Below are 14,472 nucleotides of genomic sequence, written 5' to 3'. Positions count from 1 at the left end.
TTGTTCAATTGTAAAGACACTCACATGCTTCAGTGAGGTTCAGTGTTTAAGGATAGCGCATATGACAATATTAGGTCAGCTGCATGCAGTCATACAAAAAGGCCATCCCCTGCAGCAGTTTTCCCCCTCTGTGGGCAGTAACTAGGTCTGGGAAGAAAATAAAAAGCAAAGTAAGAGTGTGCTTAAGTTTCCTTAGATACCCTCTACCGAGGTGTCTCAGTTCTAGTCAACCCTCAATCATACCCTAGAGCCATGTCCAACGCGTAAAATACTAGGGGAGAAATGGTAAAGGTGACATTTTTTTCCATGAAAAGGAAAAAAAAAAGATCCATTTTTCCTAGAGCACTTTAATTTGATATGAAAGAAAACAAAATCCTCTCTTGGGAACTTCCATCCATCACAAAGCAGCAGTGATTTCAGCATTCCTGGAAAACCTTACATGCAGCGGGCTTACTTCAGTGTGCTCTTATCAGCCTCAGCTGCCAGCCCATCCAGTATCTGAAGCAGGGCAGCTGAAGGAGCCTTTTGATCACAGCAGCACACACATGCACAGTCACCCTGGCATAAAGGATGACCTGAACTGCATCAGCCCTGTCCAGATGTTGGGATGTGTAGGACAGCATCCTGCCTCAGCAGGAAAGCGAAACCCCACAGATAGCAGAGTGATTTTTGGCAAGACGGGGTCTGGGCTTTCAGCTAGCACAGCCCCTTTTCCTGCAAAATCAGCATGCAAATGTGGAGTGACTTTGTCTCCAGCAAGCAAACCCCGACTTCAGGCCACCAGCACCCAAACCCATGGGAAGTGATTCTTACAGCAACAGCAGTGGGGATTCAACACCGGGGACTCACCAGAAAGGACCCACTGGTGCGTCAGGCACTCCTGCACTGCAGGCATGATCAGGGCACAAGCCTGCATGTGATGAAGCCCATCACACCCTTCCCACCCAGCCCAGCCTGCTGGAGACAGGGCAGGCAGGGAGAAGCCTGTAGTTTTAAACCAGAGGCACTTTGCCAGGGTACCAGGAGCACAGCCCCAGGCTTCAGTGCGGTGCATGGCCAGGGACTGTCCTCCAGCCTCCCCGAGCAGGTAGCAGAGGCAGACACATACACAGGTCAGAATTTATTTCCAAATACCTCATTTATATCATTCTCACATGAAATATTTCTTTCAGAATATAGCCTACACTTAGAAAACAGGAGAGGTTTTTTTTCATAAGGCACGTCAGATTATAGACTACATAGAGATAATCTTTCCCTCAATTGCGCTACCTTCCCCTCGCTTGCGCTTGTAAAATACTGATGATTTTAAAAGTAATATTTCTAAAACCTAGACCCTGTGTAGCCCCATGTAGAGCAGTATTCGTAAAGTTGTAAGATTCAGTTTACACACACCTAGTAAAGGGCTATAACAAGTTGTATATACATCACATTTTCAGAAACAGTCACAGCTGGCTACATTTAAAAGTAATGCTACTCCAGACTATGAAACAGGCTGCGTATAAAATATAACCTACTGCTTCCAGTACGGTGTGATACAAAGTAGGATGATCTTGCAGGAGAAATGTTGTTTTTGCAAATGGAAGCTGCTCAGATTCAAGCCTGTCTCCTTCCCAAACCCACATTTTTCATCCACCAAGACCATTTTACAGAGAAGCAAAGCACCCAAGAGAAATCCGGCTTTATGTTTTTGTCCAAGATGACGGTATGACTGCATATTTGAAATCCTGTCAAAGCATTCGAGTAAGAAATATAAAGGCTCAGATGTTAACTTCATGACCAGTAAACATTAAACCATTACCAATCAGATGCAACCAAGTTAAATGCATCCAGCTTCTGTGCTATGGAAACTGTTTTTCCAAGCTGTTCCAGTGCAGAAGCCAACACATTTTTATTGAATTAGGCCCTAGGTAAAGATTTCCATCCCATTTTCAAGTTTTCTGCGATGGAACATTACCCATTCTGCACTCATTTCACTGTAGAGGAGGAAAAAATACTGCCTCTGGAGCCTATGCCAGTACAGCCCAGAATCCATTTACATAGTGTCATTTTATTTAATGTGCCAGGAGGTAAACCATGGTCGGGTTTATCAACTCAAATGGCTTCCACAGTTCTCCTTTGTATCAGGCATTGATTCATTTCTGATGAAAAAAGGGTTCCGGCTTTCTGTCACTGCAGTTTAGTTTAAGACTATGCAAAAGGTCACTTCAAGGCTATGGCTGAAGGAGAAAAAAAAAGAATATAACCTGATCTTGAAATATCTAGGGGAAAACCCATAATCAGGGCCATAAAAAGGCAGGCAGGCAGACAGACAGCACAAACTAAATGTTCTCTGCAGGATAAGTTAAAATACTGATTCTTGCAGAGAGTCACGTTATCCCTCAGGTCACTTGAGCTTGCCAGGACTGGAATTAGGCTTAGTTTAGTAGGAACCAGATTTAGTCAGAGAATAGGTCACATTCAACTCTGTGATCACTCAGCTACATTTTAGGCACATTTCAGCTAACCTGTTGGACTGGTGCGGGAAAAAACCCCAATCAGTTAAATTGCTGGGGTGGCTTCAGCAAATTTCACCACTATGAGCTTGGACAAGATTCAACCGCAAGCGACTGTTGCCTTTAGAAGGGAAACATTAACTTGGTTGAAAACAGCATCATGAAGAGGACACAGCAGCCTCAGTTTCTAGTGTCCAGTTTGTTATAAATCTTAACCTGCCTGATTTGTTATTTGTTTAGCAGCCTTAAAAGGTAAGGAGGGGCATCCTGAAATTCTTGCTGTAGATTTAAAGCCAGATGGGGTTTACGTGCTGCTGCACAGATATTTGTTTAAAAACGAAAGATAAAAAATAACCAGCACAACAGCATTTACATTCCTTTCAGCTGAAATAGATGAACTGTCGTCATGTCTGCAAAAATACAGAGGAATTCGCCCCAGCTCGAGGTAGGCGAGTTAAAGCTTGGTCATGTTCTCGGGCTTTCACTCGGCATCCTGGGAAGGGCAGGAGAAGGAGGACAGAAAGGGCTTTCACAAAGTCAGGAGGTGACAAATGAGATACCAGCTCCATAAGGGATTAGGTTCCCTCACCACATGCTGAAGGTATATTCATGACCTTTCCAACCGTAGCATTTGCGTGTAGATTACACCTCTCGCATGCCCTTTTTAAAGTGATCCCCAAGAGTGTTGGCTTGGGAAGACACGGAGAAGAGAGCAGGAGTAGGGGTTTAAAGCTACAAACATCAGTTAGGAGGCACAGTGTTATTTTTCCCTTTGATCGTCCATGTACAGAGCTCTACGCTTCTACCACTGCTCACACGTTCCTCCTGCGAAGCCCTGGCAGCAAAGGCCTCTGCTGTGCTCCTCTTTGTTGCACATATAAGACAAGAAGTCAGATCCTTTGGACAAATCCTTCTACCCTCACAGACATGTGGTGTTTTTCTTCCTTAAAGAAAGGTTTTAGTCATGAAACTGCATGCCAGACCTGATTTATAGCAATTATTTAACTAAGAATCCTTCTGCCACCCTCAAAAGGGCAGCTGAGATATCCAGTAGCAACATATACACATACATACAGATCTACACTATACACCTGGGACGACACAGAATGAGATTTCAGCTAATATAGCCTCTATTTGATTTCCTCAGAGCAGCACTCAGGTCCTTGCAACCCCTATACAAAACAGCAGTATTTTTTCCACCAGGATTTGGAGAGGTTTTTCATCTTGTCTGGAGTCCTGCACTTGGATTTCTTTGGTTGCTGCTGGGTATCTGAGTACTGAATGCCAGCCATGATGGCCGCATCAAACACCTCCTTGAGGTTTTTCTGAGTCAAAGCAGAGCACTCAATGTAGGATGTGGCTTTTATTTCCTCAGCACAGAGCTTCGCCGCCTCCTCTGAGACAGGCTTTTCTTTGCACTTGTCCAGCTCAATGAGAACTTTGACGTCCTCCCGGAGGTCCGACTGAGTCCCAACAAGGATAATGGGGGCCTTGGGACAGTGGCACCGGATTTCAGGAACCCACTTCTCACTCACATTCTGGAAGGACGAAGGGCTCACCACACTGAAGCACAGCAGGAAGATGTCCGTGTTGGTGTAGCACAGAGGCCTGAGCTTGTCAAATTCATCCTGCATGGAAAGAAATTGCATTAGCATCCCATGGAAAGATCACATCAGTCCCAGAGGACCCCCTTGACACTTGGGGAAGCTGAGGATCACGTACGACTGCCACCTTGAAAAGCACCTCAACATGAGCACCCAGACCACCCAACGAGGTGCATTACAAGCAGAAGTTCCCCACACCCAGCCTGAGGTCTCACGGCTGCTAGCCAGCAGGCACCCTGCCACCATTGGGCACATGGGACCAAGGTGGTGGCTTCCCCACCTAGCTGAGATTTTATGACTAATGCTGTGGCTTGTTTTGAGTGCTTAAATATTTCCTTAGCTCTTTGTACGCAGGCCCTCTGCCCTATTTCAGCAAAGGAGCAATGATGGAGCAAGCAGGTTACAGCACACAAAAGTCAAAACATCAAAGTTTGGAAGGGAAAAGGCACTTTCTACAGGTCCATCTCTTACAGGAGGGAGTCAGTGAGAAGCCTCGAAGAGGAGCACTCATGTACTTCAATGCTGCTCTGCTGACACCCCTACCTCCAGATACAGGCAAGAACAGAAAGAATACCTTGTACCTTTCCTGGAATCACCTTCTGAACTTGTGACTGCTTAACAACATCCTAAAGGATATGGGAAAAATTTCCCTGCCATTGTGCCTAGGGATTTAAATCTGATGGGAGCAATAATGACTCACAATGTGCAGGCTTAACATGCCAATGGCACAGAGTAAGAGCTTTACCTTTCCCTCCTTCCCACCCATGCCACATCAAACAAACTGCAAATAGGTCTTCCAGCCTACCTTCCCCCCCCCCCCCCCCCCTTTAGTGCAAACTCCAGCAAAGCAAGGCCCTTTTTCAGCTTCAGGAACTAGCCACAAAAAAAGCCAAACACCTCATGGTAACAAAGGCATGCTGATCCTCAGGGAAGAATGCAGCAAGAAGCAAGGGTTAACTCCAAGCAGGCTGCTTTTATGCTGACAGCAGGATAAAAGCAGGGTAACACTAGCAGCCTGAACAGGTAGGATTTGCTTCAGTGGTAGTGACATTTTAATTAAAACAGACCGTGTTCTCAAAAGCTCTGAACTGGAAGTGCAAAGAACACACACAGCTAAGAACATGTCTCTGGTACCAGCACTTTATTGCTACACTGCAAGTTCCATGTTAATTTTCAAGATGTGGAATTTTGATTTAAAGCCTCTGGAAGCCCAGGATATGCAGTCTAAAACCCCCTGGAAGCCTCAGAAGTCTTGTTCTGCACAAATGAATTTCTTCCAGCAGTATCTCAAAGAGAGGCAGCAATTTATAAAACACGAGTTGAGAAAGCAAGCTTCATTAGCTCTCTTGATTCTCAGATTAAGCCTCAGAGGAAACCAGGCTCTCATTGCCTGGCCCAAGAGAAGGCCCATATTTATCAGGAGATGCTGCTCTGAACGAGAGGGCCATTTACAGAAAGGCACCTTGCCTTATAATTGCCTCTGCTTGCTACGTGAGAAACCTCAAAAGGACTCGATTCAATGAGTTTGAAAGCCAAACCCAGATCTTAAGGATTTCTACCGAGATGAAATAGTGCCTTTTACATAAAGTCCCAAGTACACTCCTGTGGTTTCAGTTGTGGGTGCATGTCATTGCAGGGACTCTGCACTTCTTTGGGCTGGTGATGCTGAAATACAGTTTCTCTTGACTGGAGTGCTTGCTTAGATGCAGATTTCAGCAGCCATCTCACAGCAGCAGGTTTACTGAAGTATCCAGCTAGGTATCTTTTATTCAGGATGAGTTCTGTCTGTTTAGATTACCCCTTCATTTTTGAAGCAATGACTCTACCCATTCCAGCTGCACTTCGGCAGCCAGAGCAAACATCCTAACCATTAAGGGCAGCGAAGGCAAGAGGTGACTGGGCTTGCCTGTCCCTCCTGCAGCTCGCAGCCACGTTTTCACAGGCACTGCCCATCACCCAATGGCAATTTCACCTGCCAAGCTCTGCATACAAGCACATACAGCCCCAGCTGCTGTAGTACCACCCTCAGCAGGACACAAAATCACAGGACAGGTCCACAGTGGTACTTCCCATCCTTTACCCTTTTCCTGCAGAAGGGTGCTTGTAGAATTTCAGCTTTGGTTTGTAGGGCACATGGGAGTCCTACACTGCTGTCTAGGACTGCACAGCCCTTCAAACCCCCTTCCTAAGTAGGGCGCCCAGTTACAACTCACCTAAATAGGTTTGTATGTTAAGGCCACTGAGATTTTTAGCGTGGTTTTGGGAAGGCATAGATGCGGATCCACAGAGCTGCACAGGAACCCAGCTCCTACTGTCTTGAAACATCAGCTAGGTAGCAAAACACTTCTGGATACTTTTTGTCTATCCACCCTAGCAGGCAGTGTTACACACTGCTCAGGGTGGTACAAGCCAGGGACTTGGAGAAAACACAAGACAGTAAGAAATGGGCTCTTTTCATTTATCAGGCAAACTAGGAGCTGAGAGGCATCAGCCACCCTCAACTCTTGGATTTGGGGTGGCAGCACTTTTTAAGGGGCCGGGAACGGCAAATATGAAGACTCCGCAGGCAACACCCCAGAGGACTTTTTTCTCCCTTAAGCTTCTGCTCCTTCAAAAGCTCACTCTATCTCCAGACACCTACAGCTGTGGGTAATTTGCATGCATACATCCCAAACACTGTAATTCCTAAACCCACAGTTACTTAGCAAACATAAAGACAGCAACAACCGCTCAAAGAGAAAACCAGGTGGCCCTTGAATCCCCAATATGTTCAGCCTCTCTAGTCAGGCTAAGCAGAGCGACAGCTTGAGCAAAGCAGAGCAGCAGCCTGTGCCCAGCCCGGGTGCTGGGGTCCCCCCATCCTTCAACAGACGCCGGGCAGAACAGCAAATTAAGCAGCAGTGAAAATGATAGCAGTTTAATAAGATGATCAAACACCGGGAAGCCTTTCAAATCCATGAAGTCATTAGCAGGACTACTTTGCGCAACAACTTCTCCCCTCCCGCTGTCAGTTAAATCAAGTAAGTGGCTTCACTGACCTGACCAGCTGTGTCACAGAGCTGAAGTCTCACCGGCTTGCCATCGACAGACACGACAGCTTTGGAAAGAAAGGAGGAGGGAAGGGGGGAAAGTGTGGTGAGTCCAATTTTACACGTTTTCCATTAAAGAAAAAGGAAGAAAAGAAGGTTTACCATCCCTCAGCTCTTATAGTCTTCAATTAGTTTAGATTTAACAACTGAGCAGAGCTGGGAGTCCATCGCTGACACTTGGGCACACACAAGCCTTCAGGGCTTTCCGATTCACTTCCCCGCAAGAGATGTGGCAAGCAGAGCACTAACCCTCAGCGGCGGCAGGAGAGCGAGCCCAGCCGTACGGGTCTTTCTTCCACCACAACGGGTTTACTCTGTTTAGTTTATATCATATTGTACACCTTCAACACGCCCGGGACACACCGCCACCCCCCGCGCTGAGCCAAACGCAAACCCCTGAACCTCCCCCTATGTAATGGGGGGACACAAGGCGAGTATGTAAACCTTCCTTTTAGGCGCTTCCCATCTGGCCGAGAGCTGGGACTTTTAGACCGGAGCGTACACAATTAAAGCCCGACTTTGGCTTTGGCCGCACTGCCCAGCGCAACACCAGCTGCCAGCCCGGCCCCGTTACACGAAGGTCTGCCGGTGCTGCTCCCCGAGACGGAGCTCTTAACACGCCCCGGTCCTGCCCCAAATAAATAACCAAGATGGACATCCCCAAGCAGCCCCGTCACGGCCCCAAGGAAGGCACAGCCAGGACGTGCCGCTCCCCCCTCCCCGAGGCAGCACCCCCTCCCAACGTCCCGGTCTCCCCACTGCCGCCGCCGGCGCTTACCGGAGAAGTTGTCGAAGGCGGTGGGGATGTACTCGGTGGGGTACCCGTTGGTGGTGTAGCTCACCACCAGGCTGGTCTTCCCCACAGCGCCGTCCCCCACCAGCACGCACTTGATGCTGCGCCGCGGCTCGGCCCCCGCTCCGGCCCCAGCTCCGACCCCGGCGGCGGCTCCAGCTCCCGTCGCCCGGCAGCGGCCACCCAGCGCTGCCCCCAGCGCCGCCGCCGCCCGGCCGCTGCGCACCCTGCGCGGGGGCACCGGCGGCACCTCGCAGCCGCCCGGCACCGGTTTGCTGATGTAGCCCGCCTCGCCCTCCTGCTGCGGCGGCATCCGCGCGGCGACGCAGAGCCCCGCCGGCCGGGGGGCGGTGCGCGGCCCGGGGCCGCCGGCCGAGGGACGGCGGGGAGCAGCGGCGGCGGGCGTGCGGTGCGGGGCCCCGGCGGGCCGGCAGGAGCGGCGCGACCGCCGCGAAGCCAGCCCCGGCGCCGCTGGCTCTCCCCGTACACAGGCGGTAGCGGGATCCCGGCTGTACTGCGCTCGCCTCGCCCCGCGCTACCAAGTCCCAGCCGCCCGTCCCGCGCCTCCGCGTGACATAGCTCTGCGCGGGGAGGAGCCGGCGCCGCCCGGCACGGCACGGCACGGCACGGCACCGCCCGGCACCGCCCGGCAGGCGGCGCCACACTGCTCAGCACCGCCCGCACCGACGGCGGCGGACAAGCGGGCAGGGGGCGAGCCCGCAGCGAGGCGCTCTTCTCATTGGCTCCCTCGCCCCGCCGCGCAGCGCTATTGGCTGTTGGGACAGGGGCGCGCCGGTCCTCTTCCCCCCTGCAGTTGGGGTCTGCGCCCGCTCCTGCCCGGCCCCTCTGCCGGTGGCCGCGTTCAGGCCGCGCCGCCCTGCGGGAGCGGCGGCTCCACCGCGTTACCGGGGTGCTGCGGACAGGGCGCTCGCCTGAGGCACCGAAGGCTGCCCGGGTACGGCTGGGCGGCCGCGCTCCGAGTCGAGCCACCCCTCGCTACCTGCGGAGTGCTGGGGGGACTGTACCCCTCGCCCGCGTGGAAAGCAGTACTCTTTCTGCTATGTACCCAGCAGTATGCTACACGGTAAATCTCTCACCTACAGCCTGGGAAGGGATAAACTGGGCCCTGTGCTGTGGGAAAGGTGGGACTATGCCTTTAGCACCGTTGAAATAAGTTAGACATGGAAAAGTTTTGAGGTTGAACACAGAAAATGAAAAGCTGCTGAAAAGACTGGCTCTGCCCTAAATTGGGAACATTATTAACACATTTCTTCTGGGGCCCTTAATAGTACTGTGCAAACACGAACAGTGCCACCTGGAGCACCTGGGATGTAGATGTTGTTGGTATCCTCATTTTGCAGACAGCAAGTACAGGCATTGTAACTTACCCAAAGCAGTGCCGATAACTCTGTGGCAGAGTTGAGAGTTCAGTTTACCATTTTCAGCATCACTGAGTTCCTGGTGCGATCTGGAGTACAGTTTCCCATTTCCCTTGCTGAACTGGAAACCCACATGATGCTGCTAGTTTCCTACCCACAGCATGCACAGCATGTGGTACCTGCTACACATCATGCACCAACAGCCTGTCCCATGCTCACAGGAAGAGATGGAAAGGTCAGGCCTATGGGGCTTGTGGTCTTCCTGCTTCTATAAACCCTGGGGCTCTGTGGTCTGACCACCAAAGACCCTACCAAGGCTCATGCCTCCTGGAAATAAGCACTCAGTACAGCTGATCTTGCTTTCCTATGTGCCCTGGCTTCTTCTATGGGAACAGCCACTGTGGCTCACCATGACAACATTGCACTTCAAAGCAGGGTCAGAGCCAAGGTACTCCCTTTCTGAAGGTAGATGAAAAGACCCCAGGTTAGATGCCTTGTGCACGCAGTTGGAGGGCTGGGGAAGAAAAAGCTCTTGATCCCTGTGCTGGGGTGGCAGCACGCACCCACTCCCTTCAAGGAGCACAGCAGCCAACAGAGCACAGGGGCTCAGTGTGACCCTCATGCTCAAGACCCTTAGGAACTGCTGACCCTCCTGTGAGACTCCCCAGTCCTGCAGAATTACCTTCCCCTCAAAGAATGTCCTGGTTTCAGCTGGGATAGGGTGCTGTCAGGTGTGGGTGCTAGTGCCAGAGAGAGACATCACAGGGCACCCGCTACAGGCAAGAAGCATTTCTCCATCGGGTGCTTTTGTACACTGACTCCTCTGTGATGAAGTCTGAGAAGAGGCGATGACCCAGGCAGCTGAGCTTTGCCAGGCTTGACAGCCAGAAGGGATGGAGCAGGAGTTCGCCTGTGCTCAGGCATGTACTAAAATAACAGAAATGGCTTAATTCATACCTTTGGTTATTTTTGGTGCAAGTCCTCATGGCCTAGGTTAGAACAAAAGCACTCTATTTTAATTTAGTGTAATTATAGCCTGTCTACTTAGAAAAGCTGAATTGCTTTGACAATGCTGTTGCAGCTAACTCCCCAGAGTATAGGTGCAGTTGTGCCGGGATAATGCTAATATGGCTTATTCTTGTTGGGAAAGGGGAAAACATTACATGTGTAGGTGCAGGCTCACTTTGCACCCAGCTGCGGCTGTTAGAAATGTTACCACCACGGCAGCCCGCTGCTACACTTGTTTCTGGGGGTTCTGCCTCCATAGCAGAGCCGTAAAGGCTACGTGCTCCACAGCCACCTGGTTGCAAGGTCACCGTGTTTAATTCAGTATTAGGCAGCTTCAGTCCAGCAGATGTTTCACTGAAAGGGGTGAGAAGCCTTTGTGTGGCTGCTCTGCTGTAATGGGTGAGGGAGCTCAGAGCTACCCATAGTGTGGTAATACCTTGAACGGCGATGCTGTTTCAACAGTGAGCCACACAGCTTAATGCAGGAGTGAGAGAGGTGATAAATCACACCCCTGATTGAAATCACGTCCTGATCCCAGTACCAAAAATTGTTGTGGATCCTTCTTTCGCTTCACCTAAGCCAAGAGGAAAATGGGTGAATTGCACAGAGACTTGTGTCCCTTCTGAACTGAAAACAAATTGCTTCAGTGAAAGTTTGAAGGTAGCCAGTATCTACACAAGACAAGGAATAACATATTCAGTCATTTCTAAAGAACATCATGGGACATGGAGACTAGATGCTGTTATGTCTGATCCATTTGGTCCCTACTGCTCTGTGCAGGGGGCAAAGCCACATTTGCCATCCTGTCTCATTTTTATTTTGTGTGGTTCTGAGTGTATGCACAGCTGCATCTCTACACAAGACAAGGCGATGCTAACAAAAGGCACATATAATAGGAAAAGGCATGGCTTTTAAGACTCTAGTTCCCTCTGAGAGTTGATTTTTCAGGTTCTAAGCAGCACCCAAGAAAGCTGTCTCACACATGCATGAGCTTTGATAGAAAGGCCTGTTCTACCTGAGGAACAGAGCTGTCAAGAGGAGTCTCCGTCTCCATGCCCAGATGCTTGTTACCCTTCTCCTACCAGCACCCAGCAGTCAGTAGTTTTCCATCTCTAGAAATCCAGAGGAATTTTCCACCTTGGGGAACAAGAAATTGGAGAAAAGTCAATAGACCAGACTAGGTTCATAACACATTTATGCGAGGAAAGAAATAAAAGTAGTACTAAAATTATAACTATATTTTACTCTCAGCAGCATCCCATAAATCATATACCTCATTAATATTGTGGAATGGCATGTGATGCTGGAAGTCAGCATACAGTAAATGCAGGAAATACTGTATGCTGGTCAGCTTTGGCCATCTTGGACACTGTCATGGCATGCTGAAGTCATGTCAGCAGATGAATTTCTATCTGTTTTGGACAGGATGCCAAGTGAAGGTGAGCAGATATGCTGTGATCTCTGATGCCAGGATGGAATATGACCCGAATGAGGAGGGCACAAAGATGCCTGAGCATTGTCACCTCTTATCTGCAGTGACAAATGGCAAATCCATGGTCTGTATCAATGCTACAATGAGAACTCCTCTTGTAGGGGGCCTAAAAGGATGCTGGAGAGGGACTCTTCACTAGGGACTGTAGTGATAGGACAAGGGGTAATGGGTTAAAACTTAAGCAGCAGAAGTTTAGATTGGATATAAGGAAGAAGTTCTTTACTGTAAGGGTGGTGAGGCACTGGAATGGGTTGCCCAGGGAATTTGTGAATGCTCCATCCCTGGCAGTGTTCAAGGCCAGGCTGGACAGAGCCTTGGGTGACATGGTTTAGTGTGAGGTGTCCCTGCCCATGGCAGGGGGGTTGGAACTTGATGATCTTAAGGTTCTTTCCAACTCTAACTATTCTATGATTCTCTGATTCTAACTCAGTAAGAGAAAAGATGCACAACCACAGGGAAACTCCTGTAGGTGGGAGATGAGAAGGCGGGCAATATGCCCTGGGTGACAATCCATTTGAACAGCTTCAAAGGATGATGTGAGAAAGCTCTTCATGCAAATGTTGTGAGCAAAAAATGCCACATGCACATTTTTAAACACCTTCAGTAGACAAACACAGCCAATGCATTGAACTAAGTAGGCTCCACCAAGATAGCTATAACAGTCTGCATTGTATCTGCTGGGTAGGGGGGCGTGAGTGGATTCAGAGCTGCATGGTTGCCCTATACTGTAATGTACCCTATCAAATACAGTAGCCTTTTGTGTAAGAGGATGAGCTAACTGGTTGTTTTGCAGGAGGGGGGCCCATTTGCACCACAGCGGCAAGTCAGAGCAGCTCCCAGGCAGGCGTGCTGGTAGTGGGCTGAGCGGGCATTGATGGAGGGATGCTGTAACAGATAGCCGCTGTCTCCAACGCTTTTGGCCTCAACCCTATCACACGCACACATCTTACAGGTTTAACTCAATTGTTTTCAGAGCTCTAAGCTGGGGGATAAACAGGCTTAACTCCACGTAGGTCAACAGGGTGGCAGTTATCTGTCTCAGGGCTGAATCTGTCTCATTATCAGGCAGTTCACAGAAAAGCTCCTGCTCTATCTTACATGCTCACATTAGTTAAATATTATGCTTCGAGAAAAATGACAGAGAGAGGAAATTATTTTATCAAGAAGTGAAGCAGGTCATTGTTACATCCTACCTTATCGTTGTCCCTGTGATATAGCAAATATGAACTGGATGCTGGCCTTGTAGAATGAAGCTTTTTTCTTGTAGAAACTTGAAAAGCCTGACACGGAGAGAGGCGAGGGAGTGAGGCGGTGTGGTCCGAGCATGACGTGATGCACTGCTGCTTGTTCCAGGGAAGGGTACAGCCTGCTCTCCAGGGCTGTCACCAAGATCCTGTTCTTTGTTGGAACAAAACCATCTGTGATGCAGTCCTTCGTTTTCCAAAGAGCAGGATCAAGCTGAGCTGGTCCATGGCAGGGGAGGTGGGGAGAAAAGAAAGGGGAAGCATGAGGGAGCAAAGAAAGGGGAAGCATGAGGGAGCAAAGAAAAGGCAACAACTTGGGAAAGAAAAGGCAGCTTTTATGAATCATGGCTCTGACCTGTTCTGACTCAAGAGAAGTGCTTTTGAGGCTGTTCTTTGAGAACTAGGAGAGGAAGAGCTAGGGAAGTACAAGATACTGCTGCTTTTACTCTCTATATATATTTCCCAGGGCTTTTTTTTTAAAGAACATTTTAATCACCCAAGATATCATCTCAGGGAAGTTTTCACTACCTGGGGAAAGGGATTAGTGAGTGGCACGCATTAACACAATAAACTCTCACCAACCTCCAGCTAAGCTCTGAGAAGAGACAAGCAAAAATTCACAGGCAAAAAGGATTGTTGAGATCAACCTAAAAAAAATCCCCCGAAATAAAATAAAGCACAATTGCTTCAAGCTTCACAGATTCCTTGTTAATTCAGAAAACAAATTAACCCTAACCTCCTATCTGTAGTGCCTCTGCAGGGGAACCACTGTGGGAGGTGAGCCCTTTATCTCCCTTTCAAAATCCTTTTCAGCTGATCTGGGGTCACAGCTGCTGAAAAGGACACTGAACAGCCTCATAAACGTGAGTGGTATCATATGGTACTTGTAAAATATGCCCAGATTGGACTGAAATGGTCACCTGAAGGGGTAAACAGAGATCAGTACTTTCTGGAGAGCTCCATAATCTCCCCACCATCACCGGCTGGGCCTTATGTGTCCTTACGTGAGCCCATGTTTCATGGGGGGTGAGAGCAGTTTCCTAATGGGGTACTTCTGTCAACAGTGCTGGGAGGTGAGGGGCACAGTGAGACCTGCAGGGATGCTCCCACACTCGTTTCTGTGCTCACCCTCTCAGTGAAGCTTGGCCAGCCAATGGATCCATGCTGACCTGTCTCCATGGACAGTTTGACCCATGCATTTTTAGTTGGTTACTCAAAGTCTGAAAAACAATGATTGGTCCCAGTGTTATCTCCTTTGGAGCCAGCCGCTTCCTCTTGGTATCAAACTTGGAAGAACCCCATGGCCACTGCTGAAAAGCCTTTTCCCTTTCCACTTTTAAAGATCTTTTCTGAAAGCAGTTGCTAGGTGGG

General features: G+C 49.3%; 1 protein-coding gene and 1 long non-coding RNA gene across 2 annotated transcripts; both read right to left on the bottom strand.

The window, feature by feature from the left end:
* Window positions 1–1,107: 1,107 nt before the first annotated feature.
* RHOU (ras homolog family member U) lies at window positions 1,108–8,350 on the bottom strand. The gene is made up of 3 exons (XM_062641958.1): window positions 7,964–8,350; window positions 7,135–7,193; window positions 1,108–4,120 (listed from the first exon to the last, which is right to left on the bottom strand). Exons 1-3 carry the CDS (start codon window positions 8,289–8,291, stop codon window positions 3,665–3,667), a joined length of 843 nt encoding a protein of 280 aa, XP_062497942.1. The 5' UTR covers window positions 8,292–8,350; the 3' UTR covers window positions 1,108–3,664.
* Window positions 8,351–11,357: 3,007 nt separating this feature from the next.
* Window positions 11,358–13,380, bottom strand: LOC134175681 (uncharacterized). Its single transcript, XR_009969105.1, has 2 exons — window positions 13,051–13,380; window positions 11,358–11,502 (listed from the first exon to the last, which is right to left on the bottom strand). It is a non-coding gene; the product is annotated as an uncharacterized LOC134175681 (long non-coding RNA).
* Between the last annotated feature and the right edge of the window lie 1,092 nt (window positions 13,381–14,472).

The sequence above is a fragment of the Pezoporus occidentalis genome, unplaced genomic scaffold (assembly GCF_034315485.1).
Source record: "Pezoporus occidentalis ecotype Australia unplaced genomic scaffold, CSIRO_AGI_Poc_V1 ctg7, whole genome shotgun sequence".
NCBI lineage: Eukaryota > Metazoa > Chordata > Aves > Psittaciformes > Psittacidae > Pezoporus > Pezoporus occidentalis.
The sequence above is the reverse complement of the archived record's forward strand: the minus strand, read 5'-3'. Positions and strand labels throughout refer to the sequence as shown.